Below are 18,930 nucleotides of genomic sequence, written 5' to 3'. Positions count from 1 at the left end.
TCTTAATTATAGTAATGAAATTTTCTGTATCAAAATATTACTAATATCCTAATTAAGAAGTCATTTAAATTTCATTCAAAGTTGCAACACTTTTCAATAGCAAAAGTGTTAAATTTAGATTACACTAAATAGCCTAAGATACATAGGGTGAAAATTTTAAATGCATAAAAGGATTATTTTAGGGACTCTAAATGCATAACTGAAAGTATTTCTAGAACTCTATAGCAAAATAACAAAGGTATGAAATGAATTTATTCTATTTTAGAATCATAGAAGCTGAAAAACTAAGCAATGAGTGTGGTAGGAGGATCTGTTATTATAAAGTTTTACAACTTATCAAATTGCCAAACAGGCCATTTTTAAGAGGCCATGTTGCAAAGACGCCTATGTTTCCTGTATTTTATGATTCTACTGGGTCTCTTAGGTGTTTGCTCTGGGCATAATTAGGAAATTACATCTCTTTTCACAGCAACTGTACTTAAATTTCAAAGACATAAATATTCTTTAAGAGACACAGATTTACCTCAGGGTGCAAGAAGAATAAAGTGTAAATAAGATTAATAACATAAGCCATTTATAGAAGACAGATATAAAGAATAAAAGTGATACTATTTTATGTCACATATTGAGCGTGAGTAGAAAAATCAGGGTAATTTTTTTAAAGGGCCTATTTTTACATTTAAAATGTAATAATAAATTAAGTTTAAACAAATGAAAAAGTTATGAATCCATGATAAAAGAAATCCTTATATTTAAAAATTTTAATAAATTTATACATTATTTATATTATATTTTATTGTATTTTACAGGTATCAATATAAAATACTATTTAAAAAGAGTAAAAATTTTCAGTTATCACATTTTCATAAAATCCACCAAAGTAGTACACAAAAGTCTGTACTTACTTTAGATTAACTATCACCAAATATTCTTAGAGTAGCTACTACTATACAAATGTCTGCTAAATTAAAATCAAAATTGTTAATTCTTGAGTCAGATAAGTAGAGATTTTAATACATCTAAATTACACTGATAATAATTCGTTCCAAAATTTGCATGTATCTTTTAAATGTGTATGACATTTAACATTTTACTGAATAGTTAATATAAAATCATTTTACATGGGGTTTTTTTTTGGGTTTTTTTTTTGCAGTACGCGGGCCTCTCACTGCTGTGGCCTGTCCTGTTGCGGAGCACAAGCTCCGGACGCACAGGCTCAGCGGCCATGGCTCACGGGTCCAGCCGCTCTGGGGCATGTGGGATCTTCCCGGACCGGGGCACGAACCCGTGTCCCCCGCATCGGCAGGCGGACTCTCAACCATTGCGCCACCAGGGAAGTCCTTACATGTTTTTAAAGACAATTTAATTTTAAAATTGAAATTAAGTACATTATATAAAGTACAATACACATGTATGTCATATAAGTACATTTATTATATCTTCAACTGAAAAATGGGTTTGTTTAAACAAAACTGTCTACATGAGCAATTCTTTTTATTTTTCACTAAGTAATGATTAGTATAAATATAGGATTATAAAATATTCTCATGACTTGAATCATTGAATGGGTGATACATTTTTTATGCTTGCAAATTATTAGATGATTTCTGAAACCTGAACTACTCTCTTCTATTTTATGGTTTTGTCTCCTAAAGTGCTGACATAGTCATTCTGTAATAGACGCATGTTTAACAACCTTTTGTTGTTTATTGATCCTCGGGGAGATACATATACAAAAGACTCTGTTAAGGGTACTACGGTTGATTATTCAGATAATATGAGTAAAGTGTTTATAAATTTGTGACTGACATAGTTTGAAGTTTTTATAAATGAAACAGGAGATTTTGAGCAACTTTGTCACACTGGTTAAACCAACCTAAGTTTCCAGTGATTAGTAATAATGAGAGCACAAATATATTGTAAGACTTGAATTATACTAGGACATAAGCCTTTTTTATTCATGAAGCTAAAGATTATCCTTTCTTACATTATATAATAAAAATATTTATGAACTATGATGATACACTAAAATTAATATAATAATAAGTAAGGTAATTTATATGTCTGAATATTCTTATTAATTATAGATTTATATAAAGGAAAAACTATAGAAATTAGATTCCTAAGTTAGGGAACCAATATAAATTTGGGATGTTTTTAGTGAAAAATAAGTTAACACTAAATCAAAAAGTAAGATCAGTGTAGTGTACACAAAGAAACATAAAAATGGTGTTTGTGTTACCTTTTTGATGACTATGGGAGTTTCTTGGAATAAATTCAGATGTTATAAGAGATTTTTAATTAACAAGGTGAAAGCAATTAATTTTTTAACCTCATAATTCTATAAACATTACCTATAACATCAGCATTTTTGTTTATCTTATTTTTTTCTTCACAACTTAATAATTAAATGTCTAAAGGTATTAAAGTTTAGAATCAAGGGTTACACATAGGCTATTTTAGAATTTTGAGTTGGCCCTGCCTAAGTATCATATGGCTTTAACTTTACAATAAAGTTTGTTCTTTTAACAGTTAATAACAGAAAAAATTGCAGTTGAGCTATTAGGAGGCAATAAGAGGCAGAATATGAAGCCAAGATGTGCCCATTACTGGCATTACTCTAGTTACATCTCATGCACATTAATAATGAAGAAATGAACAAATAGACATAGGAAGGGTTTGTTAATATTCACGGAGGTGTAAGTTTATGTAAAAGATATGGTGAAAGTTTGGATTATCAGTAAAAATATATGCCTAGTCACTGCTTAACTGTTTATACTGTAAAGATTTCTCTCTCTGATATGATAAAAAGCATCTTTAATTTTTTTGCTTTTCCTGCAGCATCTAATTTAATGCTGTGTACACAATAGTCTTTTAAGAAATGTAAAAACATACTTAGTTGATTACTAAGATCTATAGGTATCATTCAATAGAGGAACACAATTTAAGATCTGAATAACTGGGGACTTCCCTGGTGGTCCAGTGGTTAAGAAGACTACACGGCTCCCAATGCAGGGGTCGCGGTTTCAACCCTGGTCGGAGGGAACTAGGATCCTGCATACCGCACGGTGTGGCCAAAAAAAAAAAAAATCTGAATAACTGGTAAAATTCTCTAGTCCTGTTCACAGGTCTATAGTTATCAGAGGATAACAACATTTTAAGAATTCAGCTTTACCTATGGGATTCTCTCAAACATCCTGATAAAGGATTATTTGTAACATATGTTATTGTATTGCTATTTTAAATAATAGTTCCTAAGTGCTTAAAAAAAGAAAACCACCTAGAATAAAGTAAAATGACTTTATTATTATTATATAAAGAAAATTATATAGACAGAAAACATATAATGTACTCTGTTCTGGGAAGGCCTCTTTGATAAGTTAATATTTGACCTATGACTGAACAATAGATAAGAACCACTTGAATATTCAGTGGAAGAACAGCAACAGTAAAGACCCTTTGTTTAGAAATAATAAAAAGACAAAAATGACTGGAACATAGTACATAAGGTACAAATTGTATAAGGTAAAGTTGGAGAGGTTGGCAGAGGTCAGAGCATGTGGGTCTGATATGTCATTGGTGAGGAATTTGGACTTTATTACTATTGTAATGAGAAGCCACTGGATAGTGTTTATATAGATATAATCTGGTTTCTTTTTTGAATAGATCACTCTGGCTACTCTGTGGAGAATGCATAGGGAGTGTGCTGAGGAAAGCAAGAATGAAAGCAGGGAAAACAGGTTCTTTAAGTTATTATGCTTTAAGCTGTTACTTTATGTATACATGCATGCACACGTGCGTACACACATATATTTTTGGTTTGATATTTTGGCATAGTTTTCTTGCATTTCTTTTCTAATTACTCATGCTTGATATGGGCAGCCCTATCACGAACTTGCATTGCTCCAATGTAGGTGGGTTAATTTTCCTTTAGTTTCTTCTCACTTTATCTGATAATTGTTTTTATATTTCAAAGTACTTCAAATTGAAGAGTATTTTGTATGCTATTCATGTTCCTTTTTTCTGAGGATGAAGGTAGCTAGAAGAGGGAGAGCTGTACCCGGTTTCTCATATCCCTTTCCAAGTTTTATTGGAAGGCAGTGTACCTGATTTCACTCTATCTAGTCAAGGGTATATCCTTTTCCCATGAAAGATGCTCTTGGGTCTTGAGAGATTCTTAGAAGATTTCATTTGAATTATCTTCATTTATCCCATGGCTGCTACCTTCCACTCAATGCAGATCTTACTCACCTCTCTTCAGCAGCTTTTCTTACTCTCCTCCCAGGCCACAGAGCAAATATAAAAAAACCAGTGAGAGAGGTCATGACTTTTGGGCATTTTGGGTACCTCTTAACCTGAGCATTCACTCCCTTGGATGATCTTATCCTTACTATTCTCTTGGGTGTCCCCTTCTACCAAATCCTAGTACGTCTGGAGATAATGCTCTTGGTTATTTTCATTATTCTGCCTTTCTTTAGCTTTCCTCTCCAAGAGGAAAAATCAGAATAACAAGCCCTGGTTCTTCTTGGTCCTTCTGGTAAGAGGAATACCTGGCAGGGAAGAACTTGACTCTTGAGGGATATTCCAGGTCTTTCCCCTGAGTTATTCCCTCAGTTCCCATCTCTCCAGATAGGAGAAAATTAGGTCGAGCTTTTAGAATTTTAATTAATCCCCTTCCCTACTCTTCCCGCCACTGTGTTCAGAAGGGAACAGAGTTCGCAGCCATGCCCAATCCTGGAATCTGTCACCTCTCTCTCTTTCCCTGCCTGTCATTTTTCAGAGATTGTGGTTATAAATCCATGTGTAGATTCCCTTGTTGTGTTAGGTGTAGAGGGTGTCAGTGGCCCTGGATAATTAACAAGTAAGGAAAAAAACACCTACATAGTAATAAATAACTTATTGTGATAAGTAAGTAGGCCCTATGTGGTGCCAGGCACCGTTCCAAGAACTTTACACATACGCTCATATACACACACACCCATTTAATCATAACTACAAACCCTATGAAATAGGAATTAGTATCATCTCCATTTTACAGATGAAAAAACTGAATCGCAGAGAGGTTAAATAACTTGCCCAAGGTCATATAGCTGGAATGTACTGAAATTAAAATTCAAATCCTGATCATTTGGTTACAATGTCCAGGTTCCTAAACAATACACATACTGTGCCTTCATATCAGAAATCTGTAATGAGAGTTTAAGCCACAGCTGAGGCTAAAAAACTGAAATATAGGGCACTCAACTTCTAGACCAAATAGTCTCATTTTCATTAATTATTATTTATTAAATGCTTATCCCACTTGATAATCTTATAATCCTACCAGAATCATTATCTCAATTTTAAAGAAGAAATAACCTGACGAGCTTAAAGCAAGTTGGTTTAGAACCAGCATAGGTATCTGAGTCTCTGAAACTCCAAAGCCCTGGTTATAATGGTCATACCTCTATTCAACTGTTTTAATTCAGAATTCATTCCTTTGTAACATTTTTTAACCTTTAAGTGATTTCTATTAACATCCATATAAGTTCATTTTGACTTATTGCAATAATTTTCTTATTCTGAAGTATATGGTAAAAGTCTACTTCAAAGATAGTACTTAGGCCTAATTTTACACATAGAATGCTAAAGAGTAATTTTGAGGGCAGAAGTCCACGGTTGAACTGACTGATGTTTGAATTAGGACACATAGGACTTGTCTAGGCATGCTGTAATTTTGTGAAACTCTGGTCACAGTAAGAAGAATTCATTTTATCCAAATGAATGCCATTCACTTTATTTTAAAAAGGTAATTAAAATCTTAGCCAAGAAAATTAACTCATACATTGGAATCCATCCTATGGATCCTTTTATGTTCTAACACTTGGTTACTATCTCTAACCTTTAGTTTGCTTATGAGAGTCGGTAAATCATGACAATCCCTACTCCAAAAAAATCTATACTTAGAAGAGCCAATGTTTTAAGAAAAAATATTAATTTATGACAAGATAATATTTTTCCAGAAACATACACTTACTTCTGCTTTTTTACGCGCTTCCATAGCTTTCATAAGCATCATATGTTGTCTCCTTCTCTCTCGTTCCTATTAGGCCAGATAAAATTAGGAATATAACTCAACCATAGTTAATAGTTTGATTTTCAAATGGAAAAACAAAACAAAACAGAACAAAAAAACTCGGTATAGCATGTTTAGCATTTATAGACAAGTCACAGTAAATACTAAATATAAGACAAGAATGGCCAGTCTGTGCATGTTTTAGTTCAGGTTTAGAAAGCAAATACAAGAACAATCAAAAGCAAAAAGGTAAAGCAATGAACATGGAGACAGTGTAAACAGAAGCATACAAGGTTTACTTATGGTCAGTTGTGATGCTCCTTCAAAAGCTGGCAGAACAAAAAGCATAATGGTTGGCTGGAACAGGTCAGTTACCTTACATCTGCTATTAGAAAAACCACAAATATGTACTACAGCCAATTAAACCAAAGGTTGTGCTGTTCTTAAATTTTTAGATCAGGTAGAAATTGATTTATATTCACTTTCACTTCATGGTTTTAGAATTAGTTATTTTTATTTCAAGTACACTATCATTTTGTAAATCCAATAAGCCACCGACAAATTAGAAAGTTTTTTTTCAAGCTGTTATAGGCATGATTCATATAACAACATCAATGAAATGGGATATTCCTGTTTACTGATGTCTGCCACTTGATGCACTATTTAAAGCCACAAAAGCTGCACCATGGGCTCGTAAGTGGAATCTAAAAGGCACAGTATGAAAATAAGGTAAGCATTAGCTTACTTCGATAGTCTCATTTTACTTTAAAATAAAAAGTCACATAGCTATAGTACTGAATCATTCTTTTTGATTAAATATACGTGGTTCCCCCAAAGGGATATTTCTAAAAATTTCTAAAATTTGTCCATAAAACCAGAATATATTTCATATTCTCTCATCAACCTAACTCAAAATTCCCATTGTATTCAATGGCAGTTTTGCATCTAGAATGATGGGAGAATATGGGTCATAGTCGTATCTAATTGGATAGTGATCCAACTTTCACTGTGACATCAGTAACGTAAACTTTTAGACAGCAGCCTTATGTAAGGCCTGCCCAATTCAATTGAAAATCTTGGAAATGTACCATATTTCTTTATAGACAGACAAGCAGATGTATGCAATGCACTGTGCTGTAAAGCCATGCAGCAGTATGTAATATGACAGCAGCCAGTGCTACACTTTATGCATTGCTATGACAACCATATCACAACCAAATCACAATGCGGTGTTAGATGTACAGAAATAAACATACCCATACCATATCTAGTCTATGCCTCTCCAACTCCTGGTAGAAAGAGTTGGCACAACATTATGAAACAGAAATCACAGAGTCATGAAACCAATTTTTAACCCCCCGAAAGACACCAATCCCAAAACCAGGAATTTAAGCAGGAATTATACTGGAACTTTTAAAGAAAATATCTTGAAGATTTTTCCAAAAATAGATTTAAGAAAAATTATAAAATGTACATTTCGACAACTGCATAACTATGTGTCTACAGACCTGATGCTTTAGAAGAACAGCTTGTTGTCTTCTCATTTCTTTTTCCTTAAAAATAAGAAACTTTTAAGATGGATTTTTAGGGAAAATTTAGAACACGCAACAAGTATTAAAAGTTCCTTTTCTGAGATTCTATAGTCTTCCATTAGGTTGAACCATATGAAACTGCAAACATCCAATAATTTTTTACTTATATATTGGCAACTTCATATGGTTCTACCTAATATATAAAAACTGTAGGACAGGAGCAAGGATCCTTATTCAGTAGACATTTAGAGTTAAAATTCAGTGACCTAATAGTAAACACAATTCAATGACCCATTCACTGAACTGACTAGCTAGATAGAGCATATCAGATACAACTAGCACTAAAAAAAAAAAAAAAGAAAGAAAACATAATGAAGCAACCCTCAAATCTAGCTAATTAAAACTCTCTCCACTCTGAATATAAATCCCTAAATACACTCTGGGATTAACAGCATCTATATCATTTCCATCACTGTGTAGGAATGAAAGTGACAAGAGAAAAGGAATCAGCTCAAGATTTTTATGCCCACCTATGATTGAGGGCACCATCCCAAAGGGGTAGGGCTTAATACAAACAGTTCTGGGAATGTCACCAATTTGAATCTTTTTATAAAGATAAAATACGGATTAATTAATATTAAGGGCAGCCATTTTGAAAAGGAGTAGAAATTTAAAGAACAAAGTAAGAGAGTCTATGTAGAAAAAGGTAACAAACAGTTCCCTGGTTTTATAAGATATAGCTGTAGTGGCTGTTTCTTGAACTGGTAGGACCACATGGCTGCCCAATTTCAGTAAATAACTATCAGAAAAAATGGAAGGTAGGGGTGTAATGTGTGTCGGGGTGGAGGCTGGAGGGGGAGTGAGGGTCCAACTCTCTTATGTTTCATGCCAGAAAATCAAAACCAAAACATCCCCAAACAACACATCAAGTTACAATATATAACAATGGCTAATTTTATTATTGGCAAATTATAGCTGATAAAGTTAGGTTTTTGTTTCTGTAGGCTTTTCACTTTTTAATAGTTAAAACAGTTATTAGACATTAACAAAGAGAACGTTATAATCTAAGGAGAGAATCGGATTTGGAACACAATTTTAAACTTAAACATAAATGATACAAAATAGCTCTGGGGAGATCTTATCCATCAAAACTATATACAGGTATTATGCAATAGTTTGCATTTCTGATTTGGTCTGCTATTTAAAGAGCTCAAAGTATCACATATAACCTGTATAACGAAATATAAAAAAATACATACAATATACATACAATAAAAACACACACTATACACGTTTTATCTGTGCTAAACATTTTTTTAGATAGTCATTTTGAGGAGGGCTTTTTTTTAATATAATTGATACTGGTATAATATCATACAGCTTTTATTTTTGAAAAATGAAAACTGATTCTCATCTAAACTAACCTTTATTCGTTTCTCGGCCTCCAATAATTTGGCATTTGCTGCTTCTTCCTTCTTTTTCTTTTTTGCCTGTGCATGCAAAAGAGGTCTCAAAGTCATGCAACAGCACCACTGCAACTTGAAAGTAACCTATGACTTGAAAATGGAGCTACATGCCTCACAGGTACAAAACAACATGGAACATATATGTAAACAATTACAGATTTTCCCACAGTTAATATTGTATTTAACATACTAATTTCATTTCTAATGTATAAATTAGCATTAAGATATAAAAAATTCTTAAATTCATAAGAGTATGTCAGCTTTTCTTGACTTCTTCAAACTCTATATTAAAAGTCTGAAATAATTGAGTGTTTATTATTTTACATTAAAACTTAATCACAGAAAAATTATTTTATATAATTTTTCCTTTTTTTCCTGATTTTTAAAAGTAAAGCATGATCATAAAAAATTTAGAAGATGGGATAGATTTTGAGTGATAATAAAAGTTACTTAAATAATAAATCAGTAACACATTTAAAAATGAACATGTCTATTTGGATTTTTTTAATATTTGAAATTTTAGATAAAGTAATCCATTACTCAGCTGATATAAATGAAACACATTAAATCTGATTTTCTCTAGCTGTATATTGTGATTAAATCCAAGGTTTTTTAAAAAGATAGAACAGAAACTTCTAATCTTTCATGAAGTACATTTTGAATATCAAGGTCATGATACCAAATCTGAGCGTCATAATGTTAAAGTCATTAATTATCTAGTAGTTTGATAACTATCCAGTAGCTATTGTCAATTTACTTGAAGGTAGGAGTACTTTTGATCTGGATTTTTAAAATTAATTTGAAATGGATAAGTAAACATGTGTATATTTCTAGAAGGAATAATCATGTAACATAGAACACTTCAGCTATTTGACACCCTCAGGGAATAAATCGTTTATACCAAGAGTTTCCTGAATAGCTGGGAGGTTATAGCAATTTTGAACATTAAAAGTTTATTTTCACTATTCTGGATGGAAATAATTTTGAGATATATACTGCTTAGACACACTACACTAAATATAATTTGGCTTTTTCTTGATGACTTGGGGCAATTATTCTGAACATCAGTTATTATACTGTACAGTTCCACAGAGTAATGCCTTTCAGCTGCTAAGGTGTTGAAATTTGCTTGCTATTCAACTAAAAGATTACAGGCTCTTGGTAGGCTTTTGAATCCCTATACATGCTGGTTGGAGTTTTTCTGTATTTTCCCTTGCTATCTTGCGGCTATCATTTTACCGATTCCAATATATGTCCTCTAGTCCTATTCCATCAGCTTGTGGGGAAGCAGGGTATATTAGAAGCCAGAAAAACAAGCTGATTAAACTGTTTCTACGTTTAAAATTTACTTTCACTCTTGTAATGTTTTATTTCTAAATTAAAAGTAAATATCTGACTATAAGTCCTAATGAGTTTTCTAAGAGTAAAGAACACGAGTTTCAGCACATGAACCTTATGACACCTATACTGGCTGTTCAGAAGTTTCCCTGTTTTCTTCTTCTCTTTTGTCTTATTTCCTGGATTGTTAGGATTAGATGAGTCTGGTAAATAAGGATCAGATAAGGTCTTACTCTATGCATTATGCTTAAAGAGAGTTTCTGATGGACATATTAATTTGTATAAGTGACAGAATACGTAGGTAAGATTTTTATTTTTGGAGACTTTAAAATATATGACTATATTACTTTAATCATATCACATTTAAGAATTCTACCTCTAGAATTTGCTGGGCTCGAAGCTCTTTTTCCATTCTGATTTGTTGTATTCTCTTAATTTTTTCCTGTAGAAAAAATTATAATAATTTAAGATAATAAAATAAACTAAATATCTAGGTGAAAAGTATTTAAGTCAAATCAAATAAGATATAAATACAGAGTTACCAAAGGTTGTCCATGGTGGATGTAAAACTTGTTTAGTTTAACATCATATATAAGTTCATGTCAAATTAATATGACTTTATAAAATTTCTCAAAACAATTTGTAAACTACAAATGCTAAATATGAATAAACTACATAAACTAAACTCATTTAGCCTGTGAATTTTTATAAGTATCTGCAGTTACAATTATACTTAGTTTTAAATAAAAACAGCACAGAAAAGTAGAAAAATCGTGTATCAGGAGTGAGAAAACCTAAGGCTAGTCCTGAGTTACTGTCATTCATATGATGATCTTGAGCAAAGAATAACTACTCTTGTATAAAATAGGGAGAGGTGTTTGCCCTCTCTCACTATGTCATGAATAAATTAAAAATGCTTAAAAAAGTGGCAGGGGCTTCCCTGGTGGCACAGTGGTTAAGAATCCGCCTGCCAATGCAGGGGACCCGGGTTCGAGCCCTGGTCTGGGAAGACCCCCACATGCCGCAGAGCAGCTAAGCCCGTGTGCCATAACTACTGAGCCTGCGCTCTGGAGTCCGCGAGCCACAACTACTGAGGCCTGTGTGCCTAGAGCCCGTGCTCCGCAATGAGAGAAGCCACTGCAATGAGAAGTCCACGCACTGCAACGAGAAGCCCACGCACTGCAACGGAAAGTAGCCCCCGCTCACCGCAACTAGGGAAAGCTCGCGGGCAGCAACGAAGACCCACCGCAGCCAAAATAAATAAATAAATTTATAATAAAAAAAAGTGTGTGGTGCCACACAACTGTAATCGATTATCATTAAAAATTTCCATACTACAATTTCTTACTTCACATGATGAATAACATGATAATATTACATTGCTTTTTTTTTTTTTCTTTTTTTGCGGTACGCGGGCCTCTCACCGTTGTGGCCTCTACCGTTGCGGAGCACAGGCTCCGGACGCGCAGGCTCAGCGGCCATGGCTCACGGGCCCAGCCGCTCTGCGGCATGTGGGATCTTCCCGGACCGGGGCACGAACCCGTGTCCCTTGCATCGGCAGGCGGACTCTCAACCACTGTGCCACCAGGGAAGCCCTACATTGCTTTTAACTACTACAATAAGCCAAATTCAGAAATAATCTGTAATATTATTTTAAAAAGGCTTAATTACAATTGAACATTCTAGAGAATGATTCCAATGGCATAATTGGTGTTCACATTGTCTAAATTTAATGTACTAGTTATTGTTTTAGAATTCAGTGATTAAAGTTTGATAAAACTTTACATATTGATTTAAAAACATTAACTCATATGCTATCAGCACAATGTTAACAATTTCATGTTCAGAAACCCCTTTGAAAGTCCCAAACTGGTACTCAATAATAATACATCGTTTGCCCCCAAACACCCCAATTTTCCTACTAGCAAATTGCATTTGCCATAGGATTTCCAGAGCGAACACATTTTATACTGCTCAATGTTATAATACCTGTTCCAATTTCCAGATGCTAGCTGTACCTTTGCAAGCTATACTTTAACGTTTTTAAACATTTCTTTTTATGTACACTGATGTTATTGATCTCAATATATACATACATAGACATACATAGACATATATATACACACACACATATATATGGTAGTGGTGTCATTAGCATTAGTAGAGATAAACATTATTTATAAGTTATTATAATACAGATTCACTTTATAATATTGGGTATCCAACCCCTCAACTGGGCACTCTACACAAAATATCTTATTGATCATGAAAAGAGTTGAAATTATCTTCTTTTTACCAAATAGAAAGCTAAAGTTCCTAGAGAGTAAATATTTGGCCTTAAATCAAATAGTAAATACAGAGCCTTGGTCACATTTCAATGCTTTTGTTCCTTCTGCTTCATAATAATGCTTCTGTAAGCTTCCAGAATATTGTCTTGAGGACTATATGGTGATACTGGCCTACTAGGTGGAAAAAATAATCCAGAAGCACATGCTACTATTTTATTCTAGATATAAAGCTGACTTTAAAATAGGCATTATGTAACTATGTGAGTAGACCTAAGCCATACTTTGATTCACTTTGTTGGCAATAAGGAATAAGTCAGATTGTATTCTGAAACTAGCCTCAGATAAATATCTTGACAAAACTCTATGATCAGCTCATTCGTATTAACGTTGCTGAAACGTTGGTACTCCAATGCTTTTTTTTTTATAACATCTTTATTGGAGTATAATTGCTTTACAATTGTGTGCTAGTTTCTGCTTTATAACAAAGTGTATCAGCTATACATATACATATATCCCCATATCTCCTCCCTCTTGCGTCTCCCTCCCACACTCCCTATCCCACCCCTCTAGGTGGTCATAAAGCACAGAGCTGATCTCCTTGTGCTATGCAGCTGATTTTTTGATGAGCGGCAAAAACCATGTATATTTAGGTTGTAGCCACTTCAAGACTTTAGGGTCACAAAGCTGAATTTAAAGTGCTGATAAGATTTGATGGACCTCTAGCCATTAGGAAATAGGATGAGCTATAAAAAGGTATAATATTTAGAAACAATAGTATTTCACTTTAAAATGAAACATAAACTTATTTTTATATATATGTGATATACAGTAAATATTTATATTTTAATAAAGGCATTCATTAGACTAGATATTTATAAGTCAATCTTACAGTGTCTTTAGCAGTGACAATTAACAAACTATTTGGAATTAACAGACTAAAGGAATTCAAGTTTACTGCTGACTACTTTAAATTACGGTAAAAGAGTTTACTATGCAGTTTGGTGTTTTATATCATCTTTTAAAAAGTGAGCATTTGCTTTGTGCCAGGCACTGTTGCATGTACTTTACATTTATCACCTCATTTAATCTTCAGATAATGCAGTTATTTTCTTTCACAGTGGAGGAAACAGAGACTTAGAGGTTGAGAAATTCATCTAAGGTTACAAAATTCTTACGTAGCAGAGCCCATATTCAACTCTTACAGTCTGCCTGACTGTAAACTAAATTCTGAATCCCAATTCCATATCAACTCTTTCTAATCATACTACTTTAGTCAATACTGGAAAGAACCTTTGAGACAGCCACATCAAATCCAATCCAAGCCATTTATTTAGCAGCTATTTATATAATAACACAATTGGCTTCATTTCATACTCAGAAATAACTACTTGCCATTGAAAATTTTTTAAAGAATATTAGTTATCCCCATTTCCCTTCTGCTTTAATGATTATAGTGAATATATGGAGATGGGAGAGTAGTGTACACATTCCCATCTTCAATAAAGTTGAATATCTTGTCATATAATACTTTACCTGTAAGAATTTTAAAATTACTTTATTTACCTATACTTAATTTTGAAAACTACACACAGGAGAGGTATTGTAGATATACAACAGAATGCTGCTGAAATGATGCTTTTTTCATTTTTTGCACTGTAGTTGGCTCTCCTTATCTGCAGGTTCTGTATCCATGGACTCTACCAACTATGGATCAAAGACAAACTAGGAAAAAAATTTTTCAGGAAGTTCCTAAAAGCAAAACTTGAATTTGCCCCATGCTGGCAACTATTTACATAGCCTTCACATTGTATTAGGTATTACAAATAATCAAGAGATGATTTAAAGTATACAGGAAGATGTGCATAGGTTATATGCAAATACTACACCATTTTGCATAAGGGACTTGCATCTGTGGATTTTGGTATCCATGGGGGTCCTGGAACCGATCCCTTGTGGATATTGAGAGATGACTGCAGTAATTTTTTAGTAACTCTGAAAGCAATCACAAGCAATGGAGGCAAACCTTATTCTATATAACTTGAATTTAATTTTTTACTAGTATTTTACATGTTTTAGGACAACTTTTCTTATTAAAATTTGAATGTTTAAGGAATATCCTTCATTTACTAATACATTAATTTAAAAAGTGTGAAAGTTATTCATGATGTCAACTTATATTCAAAGTCTATCAGGATATTAAAAGTACTTATATAATTTACTGTTTGGTAATCAATTTTTTTTTTTTTTTTGCAGTACGCGGGCCTCTCACTGTTGTGGCCTCTCCCGTTGCGGAGCACAGGCTCCGGTGGTAATCAATTCTTAGAAAAACTTGGAAGTAGAAGACTTCGCTTTAAAATGAGGTGAATTTAGGGACTTCCCTGGTGGCCCAGTGGTTAAGAATCCACCTGCCAATGCAGGGGACACAGGTTTGAGCCCTGGTCCGGGAACTTCCCACATGCCACGGAACAACCAAGCCTGTGCACCACAACTACTGAGCCCGTGCTCTAGAGCCCACGGGCCACAACTACTGGAGCCCATGCTCTGCAACAAGAGAAGCCACCGCAGTGAGAAGCCCGCGCACCGCAGTGAAGAACAGCCCCCGCTCGCTGCAGCTAGAGAAAGCCTGTGTGCAGCAAGGAAGATCCAATGCAGCCAAAAATAAATAAATAAATAAAAAATAAAATAAAATAAAATGAGGTGAATTTTAACTAATGAAAGAGGACAATTTTCTAAATAAGATACATAACATTAATGTGAAATACAGTTATTTCAGAAATCAAAATGAAAATAATGTACACATAGAAAGATACAAATCCCAAAACAATGCCTGTGTTTTAAAAATCAGTTCCAATGAATAAACATACCTGTTGTTTCATAATCTTTATCTGTTCTTTTTGCTTTCGCTTCTCCTCAGCAGCCATTATTGCTATGATGAAAAATCAAGGCACAGATATCATCAGAAAAGGAACAAAGAAGAGATGCCTCTTATGAATTACCCAGTACTCACTCTTCAAGTTTAGGCTACCGTTTAAATCACCCACCTCGTTGTTTTTTAGCTTCTTTGGCAACCCGAGCCTGTTCCTGCTTTTGCAGTTTTCTCAAAAGCTTTATTTGTGCTGCTTGCCTGGCTATTTCTGAAAAATACAAAATTTCAAGGAATGTTATTAACAACTTTACATAACTGCTAACCTAAAAACAATACCTGTGAAACTGGTATCATCATGAAGGACATAATTTTTAAGAAAATTGCCAAACATTAAATACCAAGTAGGAGAACCTCAGAAAATGTCATGTTCATTTCCCCTAGAAATTGCCAAACTATTTCATCGAATATGATCCCATATACATAAGAAAAATGATGCCGCTCTTAATCCTCATCACAAAGGCTAATATAAGTACATTTTTTTTCACATTTCATGTAATCCTCACTTAGTATGAAAGTATCTGCTAATATGTAAAAAAAAGTGATGCAGCTTCAGTCTTAAAAATAACAAAATACATAAAAAAAGAAAGAGAACCCAAAATAGAACAAAGCCCCCAAACTTAGCATTTCAGTCCGCTATATAAATGGTAAAATTTTTGAATCCATTGATATTTTCATTTATGAAGGAAAGCGACTAAATCTCCTAAATAAAGAGTACAGAATGTCAATGAGTTTTACGGACAACCTAGTTCTCATACTTTTTAAGGACAAATGTATGAAACTGGGATAGACTGACATAATTAATGGTCCCAAGTCTTCATTCCTTGACTATCCATGCCATTTGTAATGTGACTTTGCGGTCCCTTCTCATCAACACATGCGTGGAATATATCTTCTTGTTCCTTGATTTTGAGTTCACCCATGGGATTTTCTTTGGCCAATGGGATGTAAACAGTGTGATGCAAGTAGAAGTCTGAAAGTGTACCTGTACTCTCTACTCTTTTTACTCTTGTGCCTTGCCCTTTACTATGAGGACAAGTTCGGGCTAGGCTGCCTGAGGCTGGGACGCATGGAGGCAGCTGACTCCACTAATGTGAAAAAGCCCAGCCAAGATCAGCAGAGATGCCTAACTGCCTAACTTGCCACCAGCTCATTCCATCCGCACAAACAGTTAATGCTTAGACTTGTACACCACTGAGGTTTTGTGGTTGGCCTTAATGTGGCAATAGGTAGCTGATACAGAAAAGCATGTAACGTTACACTTTTCTTCTGCTGGCAAACTTGATCAAAATACTTCTAACTATAAAAGTGGTGGATCATTCATAAAATCATTTTAGAAAATACCACTTTACATTAGACATTGTTTTCAACTTGGTAGCAGGTGAAGAATTTTAAGAAACATATTCACTAATAATGAATATGATTAGGTAATGACGTGATTACCTAATCAAGTGATTGATTCAGGTAATCATGTGATGCAGGTAATCACACGATTACCTGAATCACTTGAGCTCTACTCATAACTTCCACCATTTATTGAACTGTTGTATTACATTTACATGATCTTGTTTAATTTTCATAACAACCTTATGAGAGGCAACATTATGCCCAGCTTACAAATGAAATAAACTATGGCTCCCAGAAGTTAAAGACCAGAGCTAAGATACACACCCAGGACTTTCTGACTTCACAGTCTATATGTTACTACTTCTAAAACCCTTAGAGAAATTTAAATGCCTTGAGATTTTAGAAAGAAACTTAACCCTATGTCCTTGTAACTGCTGAGGTGCAGTTGGTTACTACGGTTGATTTCCTATCATGAAGACTTAAAAAAAGGGGAGGGGATATAAGAAGGTTTGATTTTATCTAGGAAACTTGAAGTGTTAATAGAAGATGAAACAGAAGCTGATACTAAAGTATACCTCCAATCTTCCAATAATTTTCAGTATCAAGAAGTTTTAAGCATCATCAAAAATTTCTGAGCCGCATAAAAAGGATTCTCCTGCTCACGAAATACTCTGGGAAATAAAAATGTATCAACTGGCCTGCAGAGTTAGCAAGCTCTGATAATAATACACCTGCAGGACACCTGTTCTCATCTATGATAGATCCAGGTAAACATTATTTTTTAACATATAAGAATTGAAGGCTTTCACTGAACTCTGATATAAAGACCTAAATCTGCCTTAAAATGTAAAGGGTTGCTAAGTGGTTAAAAAAAAAATTTCCTAGAAAAGGTGGCACAAGTATGATGCTTTGTTCCAAGCTAAACTGATGCTTTCTAAAAGAAGTTTGGCTTATAATAAAGAAATTTTTATCACATATATTGGCATATTTTTGTATATGAATGTATCAGTCAATTTCAAACTCCACACAAGTTCACAGTAATTTTCATGTTTAAACTCCTGGAAAAGAAAAACATTAAAAAGCTCAACTCATATCTTTTCACTTTAGCAAGGAAGATACAATTTGGATTAATCACTTAAATTTTATATAGCTTAACTTTCATGTTACGAACAGTTGGAGAAAACATGAAAAAAAATGTTAAAAGAAATTAGAGACACTATGGAGGAAGGAGAATGAGTTAGGGACCAAGAAAATTCACTCAGGCTCTGAGGAATAAACTGCTCCCAATATCTTCTCATTTATTTTGTTTATGGTTGCTGAATATATTATTATTATTATTATTTTAAGATGTTGGGGGTAGGAGTTTATTAATTAATTTATTTATTTTTGCTGTGTTGGGTCTTCGTTTCTGTGTGAGGGCTTTCTCTAGTTGCGGCAAGCGGGGGGCCACTCTTCATCGCGGTGCGCGGGCCTCTCACTATCGCGGCCTCTCTTGCTGTGGAGCACAGGCTCCAGACGCGCAGGCTCAGTAGTTGTGGCTCACAGGCTCAGGTGCCCCGCGGCATGTGGGATCTTCCCACACCAGGGCTCGAACCCGTGTCCGCTGCATTAGCAGGCAGATTCTCAACCACTGCATCATCAGGGAAGCCCTGAATATATTATTATTGTAATGAGCATTTGAAATATTAATTTGAAAACTATCTTTCATGGTTGAAGAATGTGTCTCTTTAAATTTCAAAGGTAAAAATTTATTTTGAAATAAAGTTTATTTTCACTTAGAATTAGGGATATTTTACATATACCACACTTCTTTGATTCTAAAATGCATTTTTACACATGTCTAAAATCAGAGTGTGTGTAAAAATTGGCAGCTCTTTTCTTCCTTAGTGGAACATCTTAAAATACTGGGGCATTGCACAGACTAGGGCATCTCAGATTCTACAATGTATGAAATGGACAAGTGTTACTCGGTATCTCAGAA

At 34.1% G+C, this 18,930-nt stretch overlaps 1 protein-coding gene across 24 annotated transcripts in view; it reads right to left on the bottom strand.

Annotated features, from left to right (window-relative positions):
- BAZ2B (bromodomain adjacent to zinc finger domain 2B) overlaps positions 1 to 18,930 on the bottom strand; it is a 382,496-nt gene that overhangs the window by 57,816 nt on the left and 305,750 nt on the right. For 14 of the 24 annotated variants that reach the window (XM_029225702.1, XM_029225703.1, XM_029225701.1 and 11 more), the window contains 7 exons: positions 15,721 to 15,813; positions 15,544 to 15,605; positions 10,768 to 10,833; positions 9,012 to 9,077; positions 7,564 to 7,608; positions 7,312 to 7,344; positions 6,017 to 6,082 (listed from right to left, as the gene is read on the bottom strand). In XM_029225702.1, the coding sequence (XP_029081535.1) occupies positions 6,017 to 6,082; positions 7,312 to 7,344; positions 7,564 to 7,608; positions 9,012 to 9,077; positions 10,768 to 10,833; positions 15,544 to 15,605; positions 15,721 to 15,813 (431 nt within the window). The remainder of the gene's footprint in view (positions 1 to 6,016; positions 6,083 to 7,311; positions 7,345 to 7,563; positions 7,609 to 9,011; positions 9,078 to 10,767; positions 10,834 to 15,543; positions 15,606 to 15,720; positions 15,814 to 18,930) is intronic. The other 10 variants (XM_029225709.1, XM_029225713.1, XM_029225714.1 and 7 more) reach the window with 2 other exon arrangements.

The sequence above is a fragment of the Monodon monoceros genome, unplaced genomic scaffold (genome assembly GCF_005190385.1).
Source record: "Monodon monoceros isolate NGI ecotype Baffin Bay Population unplaced genomic scaffold, NGI_Narwhal_1 Super_Scaffold_16, whole genome shotgun sequence".
NCBI classification, from domain to species: domain Eukaryota; kingdom Metazoa; phylum Chordata; class Mammalia; order Artiodactyla; family Monodontidae; genus Monodon; species Monodon monoceros.
This window is presented reverse-complemented; position numbering and strand designations above follow the sequence as displayed.